The 26,020-nt window shown below is 40.5% G+C and overlaps 1 protein-coding gene across 1 annotated transcript; it reads left to right on the forward strand.

Moving 5' to 3' along the window:
• LOC118848582 (Fc receptor-like protein 2) lies at positions 1-26,020 on the forward strand. Its single transcript, XM_036757524.1, has 13 exons — positions 1-55; positions 2,730-2,750; positions 6,392-6,631; positions 8,371-8,628; positions 8,802-9,086; positions 10,124-10,411; positions 11,977-12,255; positions 12,457-12,567; positions 17,916-17,943; positions 18,691-18,773; positions 19,608-19,676; positions 25,735-25,766; positions 25,850-26,020. The coding sequence occupies exons 1-13, from the start codon at positions 25-27 to the stop codon at positions 25,970-25,972; spliced, it is 1,848 nt and encodes a 615-aa protein (XP_036613419.1). The 5' UTR covers positions 1-24; the 3' UTR covers positions 25,973-26,020.

Consider the following 26,020-nt stretch of genomic DNA (forward strand, 5'->3'; position numbering starts at 1 on the left):
CCATTTATCCTGAATCTGATCCTCATGCTTCTTTGGACATCACTATTGATTCTTGGTGAGTCTGGTGTATCCTGGGTGGGGCAGCCCAGATGTTCTTTGATCCTGTATCTTTCTGACAGACTTGGGCAGCCTGGGACAAGCAGAGAGACTCTCCTCAGGGAGATTAGATGCTCCACCTTTCTATATGAATCAGGTCTGCATGGGCATGACAAGGTAGGAAGCAGAAGAAACTGGGCAGATTTAGGGTACCAGAAAAACAACAGGAAAATGACCAACTTTAATATTTCAGAAGAAACTGAAGTCAGTGCTTTTTGTTTGGTACATGTCTCCTTTTGAATTTAACAGCAAACTTTACAAACCCATTAAAATGGGTTTTTCTTATTTAACTACCAAGTAGCACTGCCAGCTTCTTACTTCCTGAGGAATTCCCCTACCTTCCTCAGTTTTTCTACCAGGTGATTGGAACGTACCATACTTGAGCAGAAATGTTGAATCACTAATGTGCTAGTTACCGTTACCCTCTGAAAGCCATTGACATCTTAACCCCAAGCTCTGCTTTTCTATAAAGCATGGCGCTGTTTGTCTCAAGGAAGGGGGATAAGCATTTATATAGAACTTACTATGTACCAGGTATTATGCTAAGAATTTTTTTTTACAAATATTATGTCATTTGATTCTCACAACAACCTTGAGAGGTAGGTGCTCTTATTATTCTTCATTTTATAATTGAGGAAACCGAGGCAAACAGAAATTAGCCACCTTGTTCAGAGTCACAGAGGGAGCAGTTCTGAGGCCAGATTTTTACTCAGACCTTCCTGACTCCAGGCCCAGAATTCTGTCCACTGTATGACCAATGGCCTGATGTGTGGGATATATTGTAATCAAAGAGTTTGCCCAATCAAAATTATCTTTGAGCCTCCACTCACTGACTCACTGACCTTTCTTTGACTATATTCTATGTCAATGAGCACTAGACCTGTGACCCTGATACAATGGAAATGTTTATCCCAGGAAGAAAACACACATATGGGAATATTGTCTTTAGTGTTTTACTTGGCCTATAGTTAATAAGAAAAGAAATAGTACTTTTAAAAATGAGGAACACAATGCATAATAAAACATACAAACATTAGCAAGTAACTGATTTCCTTGTACTTCTAGACCTAAGAAATTCCTCCCCTACTAGACAGAAGATTAAGAAGAGACTCAGGAGCTCTAGGACATATACAGTCCAAATCTTCCCTTGAGTAGGCAAAAGAGTGTAATTTCCACTCACAAGATTCATACTTCCTATATGACGAGTCAACAGATGCAGACATAGATATTTGTGAATCAAGGTCTCCAATCAGGTGTGGGGCCATCTCCAGTTGTCCTGATCTCTATCTGGCCACTGGACCCAGATGGCTCCAGAGGAGAAAGTGAAGCTGTTGACTTTGCACAGCCCTACTTCACTTAAATCCTATTCACTTGCAAATCATGGCATCACCTCCCTGATGTCATGGTCCTCTTGGAGAAGGAAGGACAAACAAGAACAACAACCAGTCAGGCACACCATGAGGACCTGATCAGGGACCTGGTGTGGACTAAAATTCAAGAAGTTTGGCACTTTGGTTGTTGGACAGAACCCCTGACCTTGTCTGGCCACTTCACCCAACTAGTGGAGTTGATAAGAAAAGACCATGAGCCTAGTTGACTTTGTGTCCCTCTCTAAATATATCTGACACTTCCCCCTCTTCACTTTCTGTTGCTGCTGTTTCACTCATAGTGTAGGGGAAGGGTAGACAGAGTGAAAGTGAGGAAGCATGACATTTAGCATGGAAAAGAAAAAATTACTCAGACAAAGTGATCTCTCTAGATGCAAATCTTGATGATATGGTGAGTTGAATTCCTTATAAAGAGACATCAACTGGGAAATGGCTCATGGATGGGAGCTCCAGATGGGACCTTCTTATTTAGTCATTTTTCAGTCATGTTTGATTCTTTGTCAATCCCATTTGGGATTTTCTTGGCAAAGGTGTTGGAGTGGTTTGCCATTTCCTTCTGCAGATCATTTTACAGATGAGGAAACTGAGACAAATTGGATTAAGTGACTTGCCCAGGGTCACACAGCTAGTAAGTGCCTGAGGCCAGATTTAAATTCAAGAAGAGAAGTCTTCCTGACTTCAGGTCCAGCACTCTAAGCACTACACCACCTAGGTGCCCTAAAAGAGACTAGACATCTTCTACGTTGATGATTTCATTTTTCAACAGGAGGTATCTGAGGTTCTTAGAAGTGAAACACTTAGCTAGGTAGTGGCAGATCCAAGAACCAATCAGTGCACATCTCCACTCACTACAATCCACTGTCCTTAAGTCAGGGCACCCATTAAGAGAAGAGATTCCCTTCCCAGAGCTGAGGCCAGGAGGAAAAGGAATGTGAGTAAAGAGAACTTGGAACCAACTCCTCCTTCATTGTACTTTGCTGAATTTCTGCTACTCAGTACCAGTGTCTCAGACTTGATGACCAGAACCTTTAAAGGGAGTGTTTTCTCCTAAGTTGGTAAGTTCTAAACAGTGGCTTGATATTTGCCAGATATTATGAGCTTTTGTTTTGCCTGAAACAGAGGGGTGGGGTACGAAGTAGCATGGTCAAGTGAGAAGCTGAGGATATCCTTAGAAAGGTAGACACTAAAAAAAAAAAGGTGTGAATCTTTACTTTGTCTAACTTATTATTTTTCTCCTTTTTGCAGTATCTGTCAACGGACAAGCACGTGAGTTTCCCTTTTCTTTGTCCTTCTGGGTCTCTGGGCAACATGGACACTATGAGCCTCACAAGATCTCATGAAGATTTACTGAGGGGGTCTTGTTTCTCCCAGCCCTTACTGGCTGAGGATTACAGGGGTACGAAAGTCACACCACTTTTTTCATTGATCCCCTGGGCCAAGATGGGACTACTGTGAGCTCAAAAGCACCTATTCTCTGCTCACGTTATGCTCATTGAACAGAGCCCATCCTGAGCTTTTCAAAATCTTTGTATATTGGTCCCTTTAAGTGGAAGTCAAAGCCAGATGGCAAGGAAGGAGATAATTCTAACTGGAATAAAGTATTTTGGAAAACTTAAAAACACTATATAAATGCTAGTTGTTGCTGTTTGCTGGTGTTTTGAAAAATAAGTTTTTATTGATATTTTCTGTTTCTTACATCACCATAGTATCCCATGTATCCCTCTCCCTCTCCATATGACAATTAGTATTGTTTTAGAAAGGGAAAAAAACATCAGCATAACTGATGGAGAAATTTAGAAAGTCTGAAAACACATGCAATGTGTAACACTTGTGGGACTTCCCACCTCTACAAAGGGGGTGCTTCTCATGTCTCATTGGAGTCCCACTTGATCTCTATAATTCTGTTACATTTACTTTTGATTTCTTGGTGTGTCATTGTTCTTTCCAATTACACTGTTGCAGTTACTGCGCAGTTTCCTTCTTCTACTTACTTTGCTGTCCATCAGTTCCTACAGATATTTCCATGCTTCGTTGTATTCATCACATACATTATTTCTAAGTAGTACTTCCTTACATTCATGTGCCACAATCTGTTTAGCCATTCTCTAACTGATGGATGTCTACTTTGTTTCCAATTCTTCACTAGCACAAAAAGTGCTGCTATAAATATTTTGGAGTATATGGGAACTTTTTTTCTTATTGATCGCTTCTTTGGGGTATGAGTCCAGTAATAGAGTCTCAGATTCACATGGAATTTAGTCACTTTGCATAATTCCAAATGGCTTTCCAAAATGCTTATACAATTTCCCAGCTCCACCAATGAATTATCTACCTTCCCACAATCCCTCAAACACTGACTTTGGCCATTTTGGGGAAGTCCTTTTCGTGCTGATTTGCAGAGTGTGAGGTGAAACCTCAGAGTCATTTTGATTTGCACCCATTTTATTAATGATTTGGAACTTTTTTTCATGGGGTTGTAAATGTTTTGTGGTCCTTCTTTTGAGAACTGTTTAGTCATATTCTTTGACCATTAATCTGTTGGGGAATGGCTATTAGTTTATACACACACACATACACAGTACTGTGTGTGTATGTTTGTATGTGTGTATGTATATATATGCATATAAATGTATTTTTTCACATACCTTGGATGCCAAACTCTCATCAGAGAAATATGGTATAAATTTTTCCCCATTCAATCACTTCCTTTCTTTATTCTAGATGTATTAATATTGTCTGTGAAGCAGCTCCCAAGTTTCAAGTAATCAAAGCTGTCTATTTTATCTTTTGTAATTACTTCAATTGCTTATTTGGTTAAGAATACATCTCTTAAAGATGTACACAATGAGAGGTACGAGAGGTACACAATCTGTTTCTCTTCTAATTTTTTTGCAGTATGACCATTAATATTAATGTCACATATCCATTTAACATGTATTATATAGTGTGGTATGAGATATTATCTACACTAATTTCTGCCAGAGTGATTTCTAGTTTTCCCAAAAGGTTTTTTTTGTGTTCTTTTTTGGAAGGGAGAAGGCAGGGCAATTGGGGTTAAGTGACTTGCCCAAGGTCACACAGCTAGTACATACGTCAAGTGTCTGAGGCCAGGTTTGAACTCAGGTCCTCCTGACTCCAGGGCTCGTGCTCTACTCACTGTACCACCTAGCTGCCCCCCAAAAGTTTTATTTAATCGAATAGAGAGCTTTTCCCTAGGTAATTTATGTTTTCCAAACACTGGGTTACTGAGTTCTATTGTTTCTGAATCTACCTTGTTCTAGTCTGTTCCATTGATCTGTCTCTGTTCTTTAACCAATACCAAATGGTTTTGATGACTATTGCTTTATAATGCAGTTTGAGGTTTAGAAGTGCTAGTCTCCTTTCATCCTTACTTCTAGTCATCATTTCCCTTTATATTCTAGATCTTTAGTTTTTCCAAATGAATTTTGTTATTATTTTATCAAGCTCTGCAAAGCATCCTTTTGGTAATTTGATTAGTAGAGCATTAAAAGAGTAAATTAATTTCAGAAATATTGTCTTTTTATTATGCTGGCATGACCTAACCATGAGTATCAAATATTCTTCCAGCTATTTAGATTGTTCTTTAACTCTTTAAGGAGTACTTTTTAACTCTCTCTCTCCGTGTGTGTGTGTGTGTGTGTGTGTGTGTGTGTGTGTGTGTGTGTGAGAGAGAGAGAGAGAGAGAGAGAGAGAGAGAGAGGAGAGAGAGAGATTGATCTTGACAGTTTATGCTTTTTGTCATTATTTGGAAGGGGGTTTCCTTTCTATTATTTCTTTGTGTTTTGTTATTGTTGTAAAGAAATGCTGTTGATTTCTGAGGATTTATTTTGTAGCCTGCAACTTTGCTGAAGTTATTACCTGTCTCGATTAGTATCTTTGCTGATTTTCTGGGGTTTTCAAAGTAAACCATCATATCATCAGCAAACAGAGACAGTTTTATCTATCTCTTTTCCTTTAATTCCTGCCTTTTCTTATTGCTATTTTTAGCATTTTCAGAAACATATCCAACAAGAGTGGGGAGAGTGAGCATCTTTGTTTCGTTCACCTATTTATTAGAAAAGGTTGTAATGTATCTCCATTGCACATGATGCTTACTTTTGGTTTCAGATAGATGCTTTTTGTGACATATTTTTACAGTCCCTCTATGCCTGGGATTTGTTGGATTTTTAGCAAAAAAATAAAATAGAGTATTATATTTTATCAAAGCTTTTTCTGAATCCATTGAGATAATCATGTGATTTTGGATGTTTTGGGTTTTGTTGTTGTTGTTCAGTTATGTCCTATTCTTTCTGACCCCATTTGGAGTTTTCTTGATAAAGTTACTGGAGTAGTTTGCCATTTCCTTCTCCAGTTCATTTTACAGATGAGGACACTGAGGTAAATAGTGATAAGTGACTTGCTCAGGGTCACAAAGCTAATAAGTGTCTGGGACCAGATTTGAACTCATAAAGATGAGTCTTCCTGATTCCAGGATCAGCACTCTACTGACTGTACCACCTAGCTGACCCAGGTTTTGCTTTTCAATATAATTAATTATGTTAATTGTTTTCTGTATGTTGAATCATCCTTGCCTGGCTGGTATAAATCCCATTTGATCATATGAATGATTTCTTGGATAAATTGCTGTAATCTGTTTGACACTATTGTGTCTAAAATTTTTGAGTCACTGCTCACTAATGATATTGAACTATAGTTTTCATTCCTTGTTTTATCTTTCCCTGGTTTAGGTGTCAGGACTATATTTGTCTCACAAGAGGATTCCGGTAGAGTTCTGTTCTTTCTCAATTTTTGAGAATATCATTCTATTTCTTCCCTGTCACACATTTTAAGAAGGGAACTTTGGACACTAAAATCTTAGACCCTCTCTCTTTATCTTCTATGTACAGCTGCTGCAAAGAAAGCTGTGGTAATACCAAATCCTCCATGGACTCCTGTTTTCACAGGGGAGAAAGTGACTCTGACCTGCAATGGATCCCATTTGCTAGATCCAAACACAGTGTGGCAGGTCTATGGTAGACAATGGCATAAGACGTCAAGACCTCTTGAGGTTACAAAGGCTGGAGAGTACAGATGTCAAACAGAGGACTCATCCCTTAGCAAGCCTGTGTACGTGGTATTTTCTAAAGGTGAGTAAGCAATGGAGTCCAACCTCAGAAATCACATCATTGGCAAAGAGCTTTGTAGTGCAGCTTCCTATAGGGAGGGAGAAATGAAAAACGTGGAGAGGACCCTGGGGATTTTAACACTGCACACACCATGACGTTAAGGGAGGAGTCAGAGCCAGAGAAACATCAGAGCTGGGGAGCCATTCTGGTCTCCTCAGACCATGTAGGCAATGGATATCCTCAGATGACCAGGAAGATAAGGGCTAGTCTTGACCATAAACAGAAGTATACTAGTAATAACAATAGCTAGCATTTATATAGCACTTTTAAAAATATTTATTTATTTTTAGTTTTCAACATTCACTTCCATAAGCTTTTAAGTTTTAAATTTTCTCCTCCTCCTTCCCCTCCACCGTCCACAAAACAGCATGCAATCTGACATAGGCTCCACATATATATTCCTATTAAACATATTTTCACATTAGTCCTGGTGTAAAGAAGAATTAGGACCAATGGGAAGAACCACAGGAAAGAAGAAACAAAACAATACAACAGCAACAAAAGGGGAGCAAATCCTCTGCTTCAGTCTACATTCAGACTCCCTAGTTCTTTCTCTGGATGTGGAAGGCATTTTCCATCATGAGTCATTTGGAGTTGTCTCAGATCCTTGCATTGCTGAGAAGAGCCAAGTCTATCAAAGTTAGTCATCACACGATGTGGTTGTTACTATGTATAATGTTCTCCTGGTTCTTCTCACTTCACTCAGCATCCATTCATATAAGTTTTTCCAGGTTTTTTTCTGAAGTTGGCCTGCTCATTATTTCTTATAGCACAATGGTATTCCATCACATTCATGTACCACAACTTGTTAAGCCATTTCCCAATTGATGGGCATCCCTTCAATTTCCAATTCTTTGCTGTTAGAGCTGTTAGAAATGTATTTGTACATGTGGGTCCTTTTCCCATTTGTATGATCTCTTTGGGATACAGACCTAGAAGTGATATTGCTGGGTCAAAGAGTATGCACAGTTGTATAGCCCTTTGGGCATAGATCCAAATTGCTCTCCAAAATGGTTGGATCAGTTCACAATTCTACCAACAATGCATTAGTGTTCCAATTTGCCCACATCTCCAACATTTATCATTTTCCTGTTTTCTCATGTTAGCCGATCTGACAGGTGAAATGTGGTACCTCAGAGTTCTTTTGATTTGTATTTATCTAAAATAGTGATTTAGAGCATTTTTTTGTATGAGTATAGATAGCTTTAATTTCTTCATCTGAAAACTTCATGTTCATATCCTTTGACCATTTATCAATTGGGATATACAGCACTTTAAAGTTTACAAAGTACTTTATAAACATTAATTGATTTGATCCTCATAACAACCCTGGGAGGTAGGTATTATTAGTATCTCCATTTTGTAGATGAGAAAACTGACGCAAGCAAAGATAAGTGACTTGCCCAGGGCCACACAGGTAGTAAGTGTCTGAGGTTGGATATGAACTTAGGCCAACAAAATTCCCTTTCTAGATACAGAGATGGGTAGGGGAATTTATCAAATATGATATCATCTATAAAAAAGCTCCTAATCCTAGAGTGAGAGAAACTGGTTAATAGATGAGTCATGTGAGGAAACAAAGAGGGTGAAACCAGGACCCCTCAGAATATTACAGGAAATCTGTAGGCCTCTCCTTTTTAGAGATAGTCAGGAGGAACGGCCAGTAAAAGGGAAACTGAGTCCTCTACTCTCTCTTACAGATGCACTGATTCTTCAAATTCTATACACTGTGTTTGAAGGAGACACATTGCTACTAAAATGCCGAGGACGGAATGATATACAACTCACAGAGATTTCATACTATAAAGATAAAAAGTCCATTTCTGGTGACAATGAAAATTCAATGTTCTCAATCCCTCATGCAAGTTCATCTCACAATGGTGTGTATTATTGCAAGGCCAAGGGTAACAAATGGTACTACCAAGACACTTCAAGAGAAGCAAAGCTCCAAGTCCAAGGTAAGAGCTTCAATCTTGGGGAAGAGGTTAGGTAAGCTCATAAATGGAGCATAGAAGGGAAATGAGATGGAGTCATCTGTGTGTCCCTTCATCTGTTCAGCTGGGAACACAAGATCACCCCAGGATCTCTGAAACTCACTATCCTGGGCACTGTGTTTGCCTCCTTTCTCTAGAACTATTTGCACCTCCTGAACTGAAAACCACAATTTCTGATCCCACTGAGGGGACCCCAGTGACCCTGAGCTGTGAGACCCAGCTCCCTCCACAGAGGTCAAACACCAAGCTTCACTTCTCCTTCTTCAGAGAAGGCAAGGTCATTGCATCAGACTGGAAGGAGTCTCAGGTGCTCCAGATCCCAGCCATCTGGAGGGAAGACTCAGGGTTATACTGGTGTGAGGCAAAAGCCATGACTCAGAATATTTGGAAACAGAGCAACCATGTGAAGATCAGTGTGAAAAGTGAGTGTCAGTGACACAGGGCTGGGATTGAGAGGTGGAAAGAAGGGCAATGTCACCATTTTGGGTTTTAGGGCCTTTGTTAATGTCCTTTCTTTGTCTCTCTGTGAATGGGAGTTGTATTAGGGAGAGCCAACCAGAGCTCCTAGGGTTTGACCCTTCCTCCAATGGGGCATCAGCTAGAGACAACTTGAATTTCAGTGTTGGCAATATTTCTACTTCTATGAAACTGCTTTTCTTTTCAAACCATCAAATCCACAACCCAACAGAAAGCAAGCAAGCATTTACTAAGCACCTACTATGTGCCAGGCACTGTACTAAGCACTTTACAAATATTACCTTATTTGAAACTCACAACAATCCTATGAGATAGTTACTATTATGATACACATTTTACAGCTGAGGAACCTGAAACAGACAGAGGTTAAGCAACTTATCTAGGGCTATAGAGGTAGTGTCTGAATTCACATTTGAACTCGGGTCTTCCTGATTCTAATCCCAGATCTCTATCCAATGTACCACCTCCTAGCTGCCTCCAACAGAGAATATTTTATTAAGCATTTACCAAGTGCCTAGCACTATGTTTTGTTCTAGGGGAATACAAAAGATTCTGACATATCCCCTGCCTAAAAGCATCTGAGAGATACAGTACCCACCCAGGCAACAATCCCACAATTTAATCCTGAAATGTATGATCTTGACTCTGATGAAGAAGGGATGGAGGTGGGGGGAGAGGGTGGAGAGGGAGACAGAGGCAGAGACTGAGAGAAATCAATCTGAAGGAGTCAGTGAAGTCTTTGTAGAGTGGTTGGAGCTTGAATAATGGAATAGATTTTGGATCTTATTGCCCTCCCAGAAATACATTCAGAATTTTTCGCTTTCTCCCATTCTAATATATAGTGATCTTTATTTCCTCTATCATCACTCTGTTTCATCAAGTCCACATGCTCTGTTCCTATGTGTGGCGATTCCAGTTTTCCTTGCTATCTCTAAAGTCTCCTACATCCAGGATCTTCATATGTCACCTTGTGTTCCCCTAGGAATTCCCGTCTCTGGCATCCTCCTGGAGACCCAGCCGCTAAGGACGCAGTTGATTGAAGGAGAGAAGCTGGTCCTCAACTGCTCAGTAGCTGAAGGCACAGGAAATATTACATTTTGCTTGCACAAAAATGTCTCCAAAGATTGTCTAAGAAAGAAGACAGAGTACTCATTGAAGAAAGAATTTGTATTCTCTACTATAAAGAAGAGTGATGAAGGGAGTTATTGGTGTACCGCTGACAATAACAACAACACCATATCCAGCAGGACAGTGGTTGTCACTGTGATGAGTGAGTTCTACTTCCCTACATCTCACCCAGCCAATGTCCATGTGGGAGAGTCCTCATGGGGCCTTAAGGAGGTTCCAAGGGGATCACAACGACCAGAGCTCTGGAGAATATAGGAGAGGTCACCAAGAGAGAGGAAGTTTGAGAACCAGTGCATGGGTGTTTTGCTGTTGCTGTTGCTCAGTCATTTCAGTTGTGTCTGACTCTGTAGGATCTCATTGGGAGTTTTCTTGGCAAAGATACTACAGTGGTGTGCCATTTCCTCCTCCAGCTCATTTTACATGAGAAACTAAGGCAGACAGGGTTAAGTGACTTGCCCAGGGTCACATAGCTAGTAAGTGTCTGATGCCAGATTTGGACTCAGGAAGATGAGTCTTTCAGATTTCAAGCCCAGTGCTCTATCCACTATACCCGCTAGCTCCCCCTAATGCCTGAGTAGATAGCCAGAAAAACATTAGCTAGAAGCTGGAGAATCACAAAATGACAGAATCTCAGAGTTGGAAAGGACCTCAGATACCATCTACTTCTACCAATGTCTGAACAATAAGAGCAGCTGTAACATTATTGATAAACATTTATTCAGACTCCTTGGAGGTCTTCAATGGAGAACCTACTGCCTCTTAAGATAGCGCCTTCCACTTTTAGATGACTCTCATTGGAATATCTTTCCTTAAATCAAGCCTAAATTTCCAGTGTTACAACTTCCCCTTCCCTCCACCAATGTTTCTACCTGCTCGAGGCAACAAAACAAAATTAATGCAAATAATATCTCTTCTAGAGATAGTCCTTTAAATGATTGAATTATTATCATGTCAAGCTAAGCCTTGTCTTTACCGGGTTAAACATCCCTAGTTCTTTCAGTTGCTCCACATATAAGATCATCTTGAGGTCCTTCACCATCCTTCCTCTGGACCCCTTCCAAATAATCAATGTCCCATGTTACATGTCATGCCCAGAAATGAACACAACATTCCAGTTGTGGACTCATCGTGGCAGAGAACAGTGGTACTAGCATCTCTCTAGTCTTATACACTATACTTTTCTTGATTCAGTTTAATATCAAATGAACTCCCTTGCAGGCTACATCAAACTATTGATTCATATTGAGCCTGTGGTCCACTAAAATCCCTGGATTCTTTTCAGGTGAAATGCCCCCTCACCATACTTCTTCAGTCTTCTATTTCTAAAGATGAATTTTTTTTTTACCTAAGTGTAAAATTTAAATTTATCCCTATTAAGTTTCATCTAGTTCCACCCAACATTCAAAGTTAGTGAAATTTTTTAGATCCTGACACTGTCATTTGGATTAGCCAGCTCTCCTAGCTTTTAGTCACGTGTAGTTTTGATTGACATAATCATCTATTCTTTTACTCAAGTCACTGATTTAAAAAAATCATCAAGATGATGTCTCTAAGATATGTCCCAGCATAAGATCTAGAATTTGGGGACTATAGGAGGCAGGAATTTCTATAGAAGAATGTTTGTGATTGACACCCTTCAGCTATGGGGTTCATGGGCATATTTCAAGACTAGAATGACCCTCTGATATGTTTCATTTTCTCTCTCAGTTCCAGTGTCTCATCCTATTCTCACTCTCAGTGCAGCTGGGATGCAGGCTGTAGTGGGGGAAGTGCTGCAGTTTCAATGTGAAGTCCTCAAAGGTGCTGCTCCAATCTTTTATCAGTTTTATCATAAGGGTTTAGTCTTGAAGACGATCTTGGCCCCGTTTGGAGGTGCAGTATCCTTTAACCTCTCTGTGACAACTGAGCATTCTGGGGATTACTCCTGTAAAGCCAACAATAGCTTCAGTAGCCAGCTCAGTGAGATGCTGGAACTCTCCATCCTAGGTAAGTTAGAAGTCCTGGGATCCATTCCAGAATCCCCATGAGGCTGAAAAAAACAAAAACAAAATGCCACCTCCTGTCATGTTGGCCCACAAGTCAGTGCTTTCTGGGAATGGGCCACCTTGGTTAGTTAATAGTGTCTGGAAGAAGTGTATGTCCTTACACTCTAGAATTTATGTTTGGATTGCTCTCTTTCTTCTCTAGACCCTGCAGAAAGGGGCCTACTCATCATGGGAATCATTGTGTCCTTGCTCGGCATCTTGGGTCTTGTGGCTATTGCCATTCTGGTTTACTCCAAGCTCAAGAGGAAATCAGGTTTGTAATCGCTATGATTACTCGATTACTCTCTGTTATGACAATGAAAACAATTTGATTCCAAGGCCTATCCACTGGAAATAGTGCTCTTTAAAGTAGAAGCTGGGATCCACTGGAAGACTGGGTTTTGATCCCAAGGAGACCCCAAGGGTTATGTGATTAACTAATTAGAGGATGGGAAGATGGGCTGTATCGAACCTTCTCTTCTATAGCTAATTGCAGGGCTTGTCTCCAACATTACCACATCTATCTTCACTCTGGAACATTTTTTCATTCTGTTCCATCTTCCTTTGTACAAGTTACCTGCCTCCTCCTTTTGAACCAAGTGTGTGCTCCATAGATAAAAAGGTAGAAAGAAGGCAGATAGATAGGATAGATAGAGAGAACAAACATTTATTAATGCTATGTTATCTTATGTTATATAGATATATAATAATGTTATATATAATATGTAGATATATATGTAATACATAGATATAGATATTATATAGATATATAATAATGTTATCTATAGAAACAAGCAAAGAAGGGAGGGGGTCAATCCCTACCCTTAAGACATATACACTCTAATGAAGGAAGGTAACATATAAAAAGCATCTGGAAAGAGGAAGGAAATGGTACATGCACAGGGGCAAGGCTGCGGGTGAGAAAGTAGAAAAGAATGAGGTGAGTAAGTATGGCCTGGCCACCTTATGAAATGAAGGTTGGGTCTAGGAATCCATCAATCAGAAGAGAGGGATACAGAGCAGCGGCATGTCCAGGATGAGGAGTCTGCTGTTGAGAAAATGGAAAGTCTTCAGAGTGAGGAGTAGAGAAGGGGGTTAGAATCCAAACATTACTTGGGCACCCAAAGCAGTAGCTTGGAAGGTGCCACTGGAAAATTCAACTTCCTCTCCCTAGTATGTCCACCCTCGTCCTCCCAGATCATTTTATGGTATAGCAGTGAAGAAGTTCAGGGTTTCTGGGATCCTGAGAATGCCAAGGCAGAGTTGCCTGTAATGAATTCAGATACTCAAGCCTTCTCTTTAGTCAAGTGGCAGTTTACAGTAACACCAGTTCCTTTGGGGAATTTGCAACTTAGCATCCATCTGGTCCAACTCATATGTGAAAAAAAATCCCTATCACAACATGCTCAACAAGTGACCAGCTTGGGGAACCAGCTACCTCCTGAGCACTTTGGGATACTTCAATTTATGAGAAAAATTTTCCTAACTTGAGCCTAAATCTGCTTTTACCTATTACTTCCCTGTAGAATTATCCATTCTTCCCTGTAGAGTCCAACAAAACAAGGCCACTCCCTCTTCCAGGTAACAGCTATTCAGTATTTTAGGGTGCTTATAATATCCTCCCCAAGATAAACGTCTCTAGTCCTGTCAGCTGATCTTCCTTTAGCATGGACTTGAGTTGTTAACCCAGGGCAGAGGACAGAGGGAGTGTCATCTCCTTTTTCCTAAAAATTATGTCCCTCTCTAATTTACCCCCAAGATCACATTGACATCTTGAGTTGCCCTTTAACACTGTTGCTTCAGAATGAGCATGAAATCCACTAAGACCCCCAAACTTTCCCCAGATAAACCGCTATCAAACAATAACTAGTATAGCATGTATTTGTGAGGTTAATTTCTTTGCTTATTTTTCTTTATTATGAATGCAACAACCACTGACAAACATTCCAATAAGCAAAAAACAAAGAACAAAAAGCAGATTATATTTGATCCTAGAGGCAATAGGGAACTACTGTATCTTTTTTTGTTTGTTTGTTTTGGGGGTGGGGTTTTTGGCACTGGAAACTTCTGGACTTTACTGAAAGAAAACAATAAATAATACTGTGATTAAAAAAAGATCAAAAGAAGACTATACATAGTTTGATACATAATTAGAAAGTTCACAAAAGATTAATAGAAAGATAACAGTAACAATAAGTTATATAAGTATATTAAAATATATTGAAATAATATATTAAAAGCAAAAAGTAATAGGAAAAAGGATTTATATGTGTATATATATACATATATGAATACTCACACAGAGTTACATAATAAATAATGTACCATGATCTACACTAGTTTCTTGCTAGCTTTTTAACATGACATTTTAAAAAGTAAAAGGTACATTCTCTACAGTTTGAAATGGCTATACCACTGAAAATCTGAAAAACATGTCTAGATATACTTAAACAAGTTAACCAACAAATGCTGAAAGACAGCTAACATGAGAACAGTAAGGTGTGTATTAATGACACTGCAATGCACTTTGTGATTGGTCTTCTAAGAACATTTGCATCAGAGGCTCTCAGTCAACGGTGCTAACGAAGCTTCTTTGGTGGGGGGAATGACATGGTCAGACTTGAGCTTTAGGAATCTTAATTTGGCAGTGATAGTAGGAAAGACTGGAGAGGAAAGAAATTAGATGAAGAGAGGGGGAATTGAGAATCTATTTCAATAACCTAGGCAAGAGGTAATGAGAGCTTGAACCATGTTCTAATGTGAATGATGAAAAACGAATGAAAATGATGAAAAGGAATGAATGTGAGAGATGTTAAGCATAGAGAATCAACAAAATTTGGCAACTGCCTAGATACATGGGGGAAGGAGACCGAAGAATCAAGTATGATTCCTTAGCTGTGATCCTGGGTGAGTGGAATAGTGGTACCCTCAATGAATATAGGGAACTTAAGAGGAAGGAGGGAAGGATAATGAGCTCTATTTTTCACATGTCAAATTTGAGATGCATATGGGGGATCCAGGAGGAGATGTACAGCAGGCAATTGGAGGTACAAGACAAACTCAGAAGAGAGATAACTTGGAAGTTATCTTCCTAGAGATGATAGTTGGATTAATGGAAGTTAATGTCATCAAGAAAGACAATGTGGAAAAAGACAAAGAGAGAGAGCACGGGAGAGAGACCACAGAGGTGGTGAAAACTGACAATGATCCTACAAGCAGACCAGGAAGGATTCTTCAAACAGGCAGGAATGAACCATGAAAGATTGGTGTCACAAAACCCCAGGGAAGACAGGATATCCAGTGCTGCAGATAATTCAAGTAATATGAGGACTTTATCCTTTTATTAAAGGATCATTGGGTGTCCTTGGAGAAAGAAATTTCAATTGCTTGGTAAGAATGAAAGCCAGATAGCAAGACACTAACAAATGACTAGAAGGTAAGAAGGTAGGTACAAAGAGCATAGAGCTTTGTGTAGGAATTCGGCTGTGAAAGGAGGAAAAGACACAGGACTATAGCTTGAAAAAATGGTAGGTAAATTGAAGGTTTTGTCTTGTTTTTAAGAAAGATAAGCTATGGATATGTTTTTAGGCAACTAGGTAGGGGCCAGTGGATATAAAGAGACTGAAATTTGGATAGAAAGTGAGCAAAGAGACAAGCTTCTAGAAGAGATATGATGACATCAGATCAAAGGTACAAGTGGAGGAGTTGGTGTTGGAAAGAAAGATCATTTTTCTCTAAGTCTGAAAAAAAGGAATAATGAAGAATAATGTTGAAGTGATTTGATGAATTTAATCAAGGAAGAAAGCTGGTGACAGATGACCTATGGCCTGTCTCTGTGCCAGGCTAATGATATGTTTCCTTAACTCATCTATTTTCTGTTTGTTTCCAAGTAGTCTGTGGTATACTCCAATCAGAATAGTCTGTTTCTGTTTGTTCCTTCACTTGGTCTTCATCCAAATGCTTTCCATCTTTCTTTACTACTCTGACTCTTGGATTTCCTCACATGATCACACAATGCCATTCTCCAGATCCTACTTCTTCCATCTTATTCTCTTTACAACCACTCCTTGTTAAGTGGTGTTCATTCCTGGTTCTCCTTATAGCCAAACTCCTTTTAAAATCTCTCTTACTTGAAGGCTTAGCTCAGGGGCCACCTCCTCAAGGGAGCCTTACCTCATTCCCTCTTGCTATAAGTAAACCCTTCCTTCTCAAATTTTTCCTGGAGTACTTTATCTGTATCTCTCCTTTATCACAGAATACTTTTCACTTTTTATCGTAGTTACCTACATATATGTCCTATTTCCTTAACCCAAATAGAATGTAAACCTATTGAAGGCAGGTACAAATAAATTTTTTTACAGATTTATATCTTTAGTCATTTCCACTATGTATGTGTATGTATGTAGTTTATCAATGTTTGTCAAATGAAGTGTGCAGGAGTGGATTTTGAATTCAACAAGTATGTACTGAGTGAGCAAATGCTATGTGGCTAGATGGTTGTAAGCACTAGGAGGGGTCTAGAATTTTTAAAAACTGAATTTTAGAACTAGAAGTGTTTTTAGAGATCATCTAGTTGTACATAATTTATTTTTCAGGTAAAAGAACCTGGAAAGGTTCTGCAGGAAAAAGAAATAATGGCCAAGATAACAGAATACATAGGTAGTGGCAGAGCCAGGATTAGACATCAGTTCTTTGGGAAGAATAATAGTCAATCTTTGCCCCATGGGAATTTACAGAATTATTATAAAGACAAGATTTAAGCCTATGAAACAATACAAAATTGTCATTCTAAACACAAGCTAGACATTTACACTCCATCTTTGCGAAAGCACAGTGAGTCAACAATAGGACAAATTAGCTGCTGACCAAGGATTCATGGACTCTCAGAAATGGAGCAAGGGAAGAAAGGAAGGAGGAAAGGAAGGGGGAGGAAGAAGATAGAGGAGAAAGAAGAAAGGGAGGGAGGGAGAGATGGATGGAAAGAAGGGAAAGAGGGAGAGAATAAGTGAGGAAGGAAGGGGGGAAGGAAGGATGGAAGAAAGGAAGGGAGAGAGGGAGGAGGGGGAGAGAAGGAAGGTAGGGAGAAAGGAAGGGAGGAAGGAAGAGAGGAAGGGAAGGAAGAAGGGAAGAGAAAAGAAAAGAAGGAAAGAGGGAAGCAAAGAAAAGAAAGAAAAAGGAAGAAGGAAAGAAAAGAAAGAGAGAGAAGGAAGGGAGAGAGGGAGGGAATGATGGAAGAAGGAAGAGAGAGAATAAGGAAGGGAGGAAGAAGGGGAGAGAGGGAGTGAGGGAGGAAGGAAGGAAGGGAGCAAGGGAGGGAGGAAAGGAGGGAGGGGAAAAAGGAGGGAAGGAAGAAAGGAAAGAAGGTAGAAAGGGAGGGAATGTGGAAGGGAGGAAGGAAGGGTGGGAGGGAAGGAGGGAGAAAGGGAGGTAAAGAGGGAGAAAGGAAAGTAAAGAGGGAGGAAGGGAGAGAGTAAGGGAATGAGGAAGGAAGGAAGGAAAGAAGGAAGGAAGGAAGGAAGGAAGGAAGGAAGGGAGGGAGGGAGGGAAGGAGGGAGGGAGGGAGGGAGGAAGCTGCTGTTCCATTCCTCTGCTAATATGCCGTTCCTCTATGTTGCTCTTCAGGAAGAAGTCCTGTCTCTGAGCCCTCCAGGTAAGGTCTCTGCCTCTTCTGTTTTTCTCATTATCTGGGCATCCACACTGTAAAAACATGGAACTTGGTCTAGTCATTGTCATTTGTCTCTTGGGCTGGAGGTACCCAGGCTCTGCTTTACATGCATTGGGATAGGCAAAAACAATTCCCTGGACACTGTCACTGCCCATAGCCACAACTCTTTACCTTGGCTATCCAGTTACTGCTCTATTTAGACCTCCATTAATATCATGCTTGTTTAAATATTTAACTTACAGACTTGTTTGATGATGTACATGTGTCCGTGTGTTCTCTAATTCTGTTCATGTCAGAGCCTTAGGGTAAGATTATTTATAAATTGCCCTGGTGGCTTGCACTGAGTTTGTCTAACTCGTTCTACATATTGCCCAGTCCAAGAAGAAAAACATAAAAAAATGTTCAATCAATGCTTTTTCCACATGATACTTATAATAATAAGGATAGCTGATCGAGCCATCCAGGCAACCAGAATGGCCAACACATCAGTGGGCCAGAGAGTCACATTGTCTGGGGCCTGCCTCCAGGCTGCCACACCTCTTCTACTTTAGGCTCCCCTTTCGGCTATTTTGTGACTGATGTTTCTCCTGTAAGGTCCCACATAAACCACCTCATAAGCTGTCCAGAGCTCTTGGCTTCAGGTTTTCCTATAACTTGCTCCACATCATTCTCCTTTCTCCCAGGGATCTCTTCCTGATAGTCACTCACATTCAGTGTTTCTGTGTCTCACAGGGACCGACCTATCACAGACCCCCAAGAATCTGGCCACTCAAACTCAGTCCCCCCAGTGGAGCTGCAGCCAATATATGACAATGGTAAAGTCTTTTCCCATTGAAACAGGATTCCAGTGTAGGCACACAAAGTCAGGAAGGAGAAGAAAATAAACATATATATGTATATTTGTAGGTATATATGTATGTATATATACTTTGTATATATTTATGTGTATGTCTATATATACATATACAGACATAAATATAAAATCACCAACTACATGCCAAATACTACTCTAAGGGCTTCTTACAAATATTATTTCTTTTGATTCTCACAACAACCATTCAAAGTAGGGGCTGTTATCCCCATTTTATAGTTGAAGAAACTGAAACAAGCAAGGGTTAAGTGACTTGGCCAGGGTCACACAGCTAGTGAGTGTCTAAGTCCAGACTTGAACTCAGGACTTTCTAACTATAGGCCGAGTACTCTATCCACTGAGCCACCTAGGTGCCTCCTAAGGAGAGATGGGAAGACAGGGACAGAGACAGAGACAGGGACAGAAACAGAAATAAACAGACAGAAGGAGTATGGGGAGAGAGAGAGAGAGAGAGAGGCAGAGAGGCTCTGCTTAGGCTTAGTCACTCACAATAAATCAATAGTGGGAAGAATATTAGATCTGGAACCAGGGGACCTGGATTCAAATCTTGCCCCCACTATTTTCTGTCTGTACCAAGGTCAAAATCTCCTTGAGCTTGGGTTTACTGAAGTGTAAGATGAGGAAGTTGGCTTAACTGGCTTCTGAGTTGCTTCTGGCTCTTCTTATGACTCCTCTAGAATCATGAAGAGGAATACTGGATAGGAAATGGATGTGAAGAAGATTCAGTGATTTGAAATCATGGCCAGGACCTCCAATGAAACCTTCTCTTCTCTTCCAGTGACTCCATTCATTGAGGACGTGGTCTATACTGAAGTATGGAATATGCAGCAGGGGAAAAGAAACACAGGTAAGACATTAGTCAGTGGTCATAATTCAGAATCACATCTTTGCTATGTATCAATGGGTTAGAACATCTCAAAATTGACTAATCTTCTTGGTAAGGCAATAAATTCCCATTACTAGAGATATTCCAGCAAAGACTAGATGACCATTTATGGGTTGAGGTGACAGAAGGGATTCATGCATAAGAAAGTGGGTGGGATGAGATGACCTCTTAGGTCCCTGCCATGATTCTAAATGTGAACCTTCGATCAAGATCTCCAGGCAAAGTTTGTGTTCTCTGGTGTAACCTATCATTAAAGACAGATAATTCCACAGTGTAGTCCATAGTGCAGACAAATGAGTGCTATTCAATACGTATTTATTGAGTTCTGTCTTCAGCAGCTAGGTGTCACAGTGGATAGAGCACTGGGCTTGGAACCAGGAAGACTCATCTCCCTAAGTTTAAATCTAGCCTCAGACACTTACTAGCTGTGTGACTCTGGGCAAGTCACTTAACCCTGTTTGCCTCAGTTTACTCATCTGTAAAATGAGCTAGAGAAGAAAATGGCAAACCATTTCAATATCTCTGCCAAGAAAACCCCAAATGGAGTCTCAAAGAGTCAGACCTGACTGAAATGACTCAACAACAAAAGGCTGTAAACTTTGCGCTCTGTAGTGTAGTAAGACATGATGATGAATTAAAACGTAGTTTTTTCCCTCAAGTAACTCTCTATCTAGGAAGGAGATAAGACATCATAATTATAAATCAAGTTAGAACAGTTTAAGTGTTAGAAGAGAGGTAGAAAGGTAGTAAAGGGAAGAAAATGGAAGGTTTCAAGGAGGGAGTGGCATTTGAACAGGGGCCTTGAATAAGGCATGGATTTCACCAGCCTTCAATGGCAAGGTTGAAATGAAGGGAAAAGGAAGGAGGGGATTTTTGAAACAGGGTACAATTTGAACAAGGTGCAAAACCAGGAATTTACTGAGCATATTATAGGCATAAATAATTGTCTTGTTTGACAGATGCACTGGGGAATAGTAGGAGATAAATCTTAGAATGTAAGTTGGGATTATAATGTAGTGAGTCTTAATGCCGGACTGAGAAGTTTGCATTGGACTATATAGACACTATGAACAGAGCTATGCTTTAAGAAAATTAATTTGGTAGCAGTATACAATATAGAAGGGACATGGGAAAGATAAGTCAAACAGACCAATGATGAAGCTATTGAAACAGAAGAGGTGAGGGGTGATGATGTGGTAAACCAGAGTCATGGCTGAGAGAACAAGAACAGAGAAGGAGACACAAGAGACACAGATGATGGTTGAGAGGTAGAAATTAATAAAACTTGTCAAGTGATTCAATTGGGAGGTGAGGGGGAAAGGCAGTGAGGAAGAGAGGAGAGTTAAAGAATACTCCAAGGATTTAAGCATGGACCAATAACAAAGCTGTTGTACAATGAATGAATGAATGAATGAAAAGCATTTACCAAGTGTTTGCTATGTGCCAGGCACTGTTGGGGATACAAATAAAAAAGTAAGACAGTCTTTACTGTCAAAGAGCCTAGCTTCTGATAGGGAGAGACAGCACATATTAGGGAAACAGTGGCCAGAGAAAGGAACTTTAGTCTGGGCAGCCCTAAGGCAATCAGGTGACATACTCTTTCCAGAAGCAATAGTAACATTGAATTGATGAACAGAAATAACAGTCAGAAAGAAGGGGTGGTTGGGGTGGGGGAGTGGGAAAGGGGCATTTTGAGATAGGTTGAGTTTAAAGAGTAGGTGGAACATCCCGATGGAGACATCCATCCAAGTAGTTGGAAATATGGAATTAGACTTTGGGGAGCTACAGGCATAAAGCTGACAGATGAAGGCACAGGAATGATGGCAGTGACCAAGGAAAAAAGTACAGAGAAAAAGAAAGTCAAGATTGTGACTCTGGATCAATTCTATTTGTCTCAACAAACATTAAGCACCTACCATGTAAAGATGTACTATGTGCTGGGAAAAAAAGAAAGCTTAGATAATATATAATCCTTGCCCTCATAAAGCTACCTGTGAGGGGCAAGATGATGAGAACAGGGAAGAGACAAACACAGATCATTATAATCCAAAATATTATGTAGTGAGTGTACTAAACAGAAGACATTTCTGAAGCTTAGCAGAGACAGCATGGTATAGGGGAAAGAGGACTGAATTTGAAATCAGAATACCTGAATTTGAGTTAAGGGTTTCCATATTACCTGTGAGTCTGGATAAATCACTTTATCCCCAGGGACTCCGTTTTCCCACCTGTAAAATGACAGGGTTGTACTAGATTGTCTCTAGGGTCTCTTTTGCCTTTAGAATCTAAGATCTTTTTAAGTAATGACTGTTGAACAGATCTCCAAAAAGAGATATTGTCCTTGGGATTTAATGCTCCTTTTTTGATAATCCCTAGAATGGTGACCAATCTTGGGAAGACTGTCCTTTGGTCTGAATATCACTTCTTATAAAGCCTGTGACTGTGCATAGTTCAACTTCTTTACAGCCCCTCCTAATCAGTCCCTAGACCTTCCCAGGTGTTCCCCAATGCATAGCACCATCTGAAAATGTGGTCACCATAGTGCTTCCTTTCCTTGCTGCATGGACTGTACTTGAGTACAGTCATGGAGCCATGTGACTATCCTGATACCATCTGTTCCCTACCTATGTCCTAAACCACAAAACTATATGAGCTAGGAGGCATAGTTGCCTACTATGGTCTAGTAAATGAATGGATAAATGAAAAAAAGTGTTAATTAAGCATTTAGTATGGGATTAGACACTGTGCTAAGTGTTAGGTAAATGAGGGCCATTCCTTGGAACATGCTTAGAGTTGCTTTCCTGGGTCCATGTGGGAATTTTGTGGTCTGTTCACAGAAATCCAGTGATATGACACTAAGAAGAATGGCCATTTGTGTACAGTGTAGCAAACCCTGAATGATCCCCTTGGTCATTCCCTGCCCCATAACAATGGCAAGTGGATGAGGAGTTGTGTCAGTCAAAAGAAAATTTCCAACTCTCCCATGTGGCAAGTGACAAAACTTTTCTCTGGATTCCCTGCCATCTCCATGTGCAACATGGACTTAACTAGGCAAGCTGCACCTGGGATTCTGGCACCCTTTTTTGTTTTCTGTTTCCTTTCTTGAGTTGATAACCAAAGACCATTCTCAAGGTGAATATGTTTAGATTTGGATGTGACCTTGTGCACTGGAGGTTCTAGGTCCAGTGAGTAGAACATCCTAGTGCCAAAGAAAGGCTAGCCACCTGCAAGAAGACTGGGCTGAGCTTGGCCATTTTATCAGAGTGCATGTACTAAGAGTTGTTTAGACAGTGCAGAACCAAGGTGAAATGTAAAATGCCTATTTGGAAGTCCCACAGACTACTTTATGTGCCTGTCTAGATATAGACCAGAAAGAGGAAGTGAAGCCAAAAGTGCAAAGTATTCATTCCCTCAGGCCACCACCTTAATGATATGAGTATTACCAGCCAAAACTAACCATAGTCATCCTGCTCCCAATGAAGCGGTTCATCCTCTCTTGTCATTTCTCCAGATACCACCCTTGAAGAGGGCTTTCTCTTCAAAGGAATGGGGGAGAAGGGAGAGAGGAATAGGAAAAAGTGAGGCTGCATGCCTCAACAGCCCAACTTTGTCCCAGACAGCAAAATGGTGCTCTAACTAATTGTTTTTTAAGTCTAGTGCAAAGGAAGTAAAACCCTAGGTCTGGTTTAGTTCTGCCTTTTGTGAAGTTTATTTTTTTAGTTACTAAGAGATCAAAATCATAGGATTATATCTCTTAATTGGGCTCAGCCCTCAGCCAGAAGAAAGCCTGGGAGTTGGGGATAGAACACAGCAATTAAGTCAGTTTTATTCAACCCACAAAGGAAATTAAAACTATTTAAACAGATACTGTAAATATAACTTTAAAGAACAGAATACACATTAAAACCAGCTTCTGCCCTAATAGGACAGAAAGGAGGCAGTCCTTCACTGTATGGTACCTATTCTCCCAAATGGAAAGTCAACAACTATTACTCCCATTCTGGCCACTAAAACCAGAGACAGATGGAGCTGCACTGAGAGCTCAGGCACTGGATGCATTGGCGATTACACCTCATTGCTCAGCTCCTCAGCCTTACCTCCCGTTCCAGCTTCTATTATATCCCTTGTTCATTTGAGTTAAGTCAACAAGCATTTGTTAAGAGTCTACAATGTGTCAGATACTGTGTCAATCCCTGGGGATACAAAGAAAGGCGAACAACTATATACAAACACGACATAAACAAGATAAATTGGAGCACTGATAATCCTTCTGCTGCGGCAACTACCCACAAGCCCTCCAGCTGTTGCCACAATCAGCTGCTCAGCATCAAAGAGGACATCCCTTCATCATTTCAAACAACAAGTCCTTTTAACACTGAGTTACCACAACAAGGCCACAAATCTCTCACATGCCCAACCAGAACCAGGATGGCCCTGGTCACACGAATTTTAAAAAGTGGCAGTCCCTGTCCACAAGGAGTTTTCATTTTGAGAGAGAGGTAGACGAGTGCAGTGGCCAGGGAAAGGCAAAGTTACAGGGATGATTAGCATAATCCTCGGGTGATCAAATGATGCACCCTTTCCATAAGCAATGGTAGTATTGATTTCATTACTGTTCCAAGCTGGAGAGGTAGAAAATGAGAAGAATGAAGTGGGGGACAATTGCTGCCAAGGAGATGGGAAGATGGTATTGTAGGGGTGGCCGTGGTCTTCTAGACACTAAGTAGCACAATCCTAAGCTAAGGGCTAGAGGGCCAAATGGAAGAGTGAGGCTGTGTCCCTGGGTGACGTGGCTGGAAGATGGTATTCTCATGTGGCTAGTGACTAACTGTTTTCCAGGTTCATATTACTGGACACATCCTGAGAGACAATAGTAGCGAAAGATTAACCTAACCTTCTCCTCCTCCTCACCTCCATTGGAGTCTTTTGGAAAGGGATTATAGATGCATCTCTGAGTAACTCCTCTTCTTGAGTCTGTCTCTGGAAAATTACTGCCACTTGGGATCTGACTATTTCTTTTGAGTGTCCAACTTCTAATGTGCATAATAAGAACACATTTCTCCTTTCCCTTCATTAAGGGACCCTCTGTAAGGTTAATGGGGAGTAAGATCTTCCTTGCCTATCAATAGGCCTCATATGGAGCCCATTAAGGGAAGCTTACTTGCTTGTAGGAAGACTTACACACCTTTTGTTAGTTTCTAATTAGGCACTGAGCCTGTTAGCAGAAAGAGTATATATTCTGAGAGGTGAGCTTTTGCTTTGGGGGTTTGCTCAGATGTTGTGATTCCCTGGTTGAGACTCTGAGTGGTCATATGTTCAGAGCTTCCCAAATGCTCAGAGGTAAAGGCTCTCTCAATCTAGTGGCAAATGTAAAGTATACAGTTTTGCTTTGACTCAGGGAGTAGAGCCCTGTCTGATGGTCTGTTTAATTAAAGAATATTGTTGACCCCTGAAACAGCTGTCTTTCCTTGTGAAGCAGATAAAAGAATCTGTGCTAGCAGCCATCCTGGGTATGCCAATGTGGTTGCCATTACACCCTCTCCAAGAGTACAAGCTAAGAATCACCAACCTTTTAGGCATATGCTATAGAAAGTTGCTGACCATTAGAGATTTTTACATGTAGAGAGCAATGACAGGCATTCTTGACAACAGAAGAAGCCTCTACCAGGTTCTCATGATCATAAAAACAAGAAGCAAATACCTAAAGCAGACACTCTTTAGACATTCCTTAGGTAAGGCCTGGGGAAAGAAATGGAAAAGGCACTGTGAGTGGAATTTTAGAGGAAGATTTCATGGATCCATGGGGTTTTAGAGATTTAGCAGAAAGCAAGAGTTAAATGACAGATGAAACAGAAAGCTGTCTGGGTTAGAATTTAGAAAGAGAGGGGAGAAAGGAAAAGCAATGTAGAGGGGAGCAATGAGGGTACAATGGTTCTGGCAGTAGGACATAGAATATGAGGTATGGAATCTGTGTGGAAAGGTCATTGCATATAACTCAATGCTCCTTTTCCCTCCACAGCAGACACCTCAGAGACCCCTCCAGAGGACAAGGTGAGTCATGTTCCTTGCTTTTCCTTTTCCATGCCCCTTCTCTCTTTCTTCTCCATGTCCTCATCTATTTTTTTCCTCTCTAGGACTCAGTCACGTATTCTGAGGTAAAGACACATAGCCCTAATAACTCAAGAGGGAAAGATAAGTCCATGGATGGGAACTGTGAAGATGGTACAGAAAATTATGAAAATATCCTGCTCTCCTGACCTTATGATCCCAAACCTAGACCCATCACATTCTTCCAGGACCTTCAA

Source organism: Trichosurus vulpecula, chromosome 4 (genome assembly GCF_011100635.1).
Source record: "Trichosurus vulpecula isolate mTriVul1 chromosome 4, mTriVul1.pri, whole genome shotgun sequence".
NCBI lineage: Eukaryota > Metazoa > Chordata > Mammalia > Diprotodontia > Phalangeridae > Trichosurus > Trichosurus vulpecula.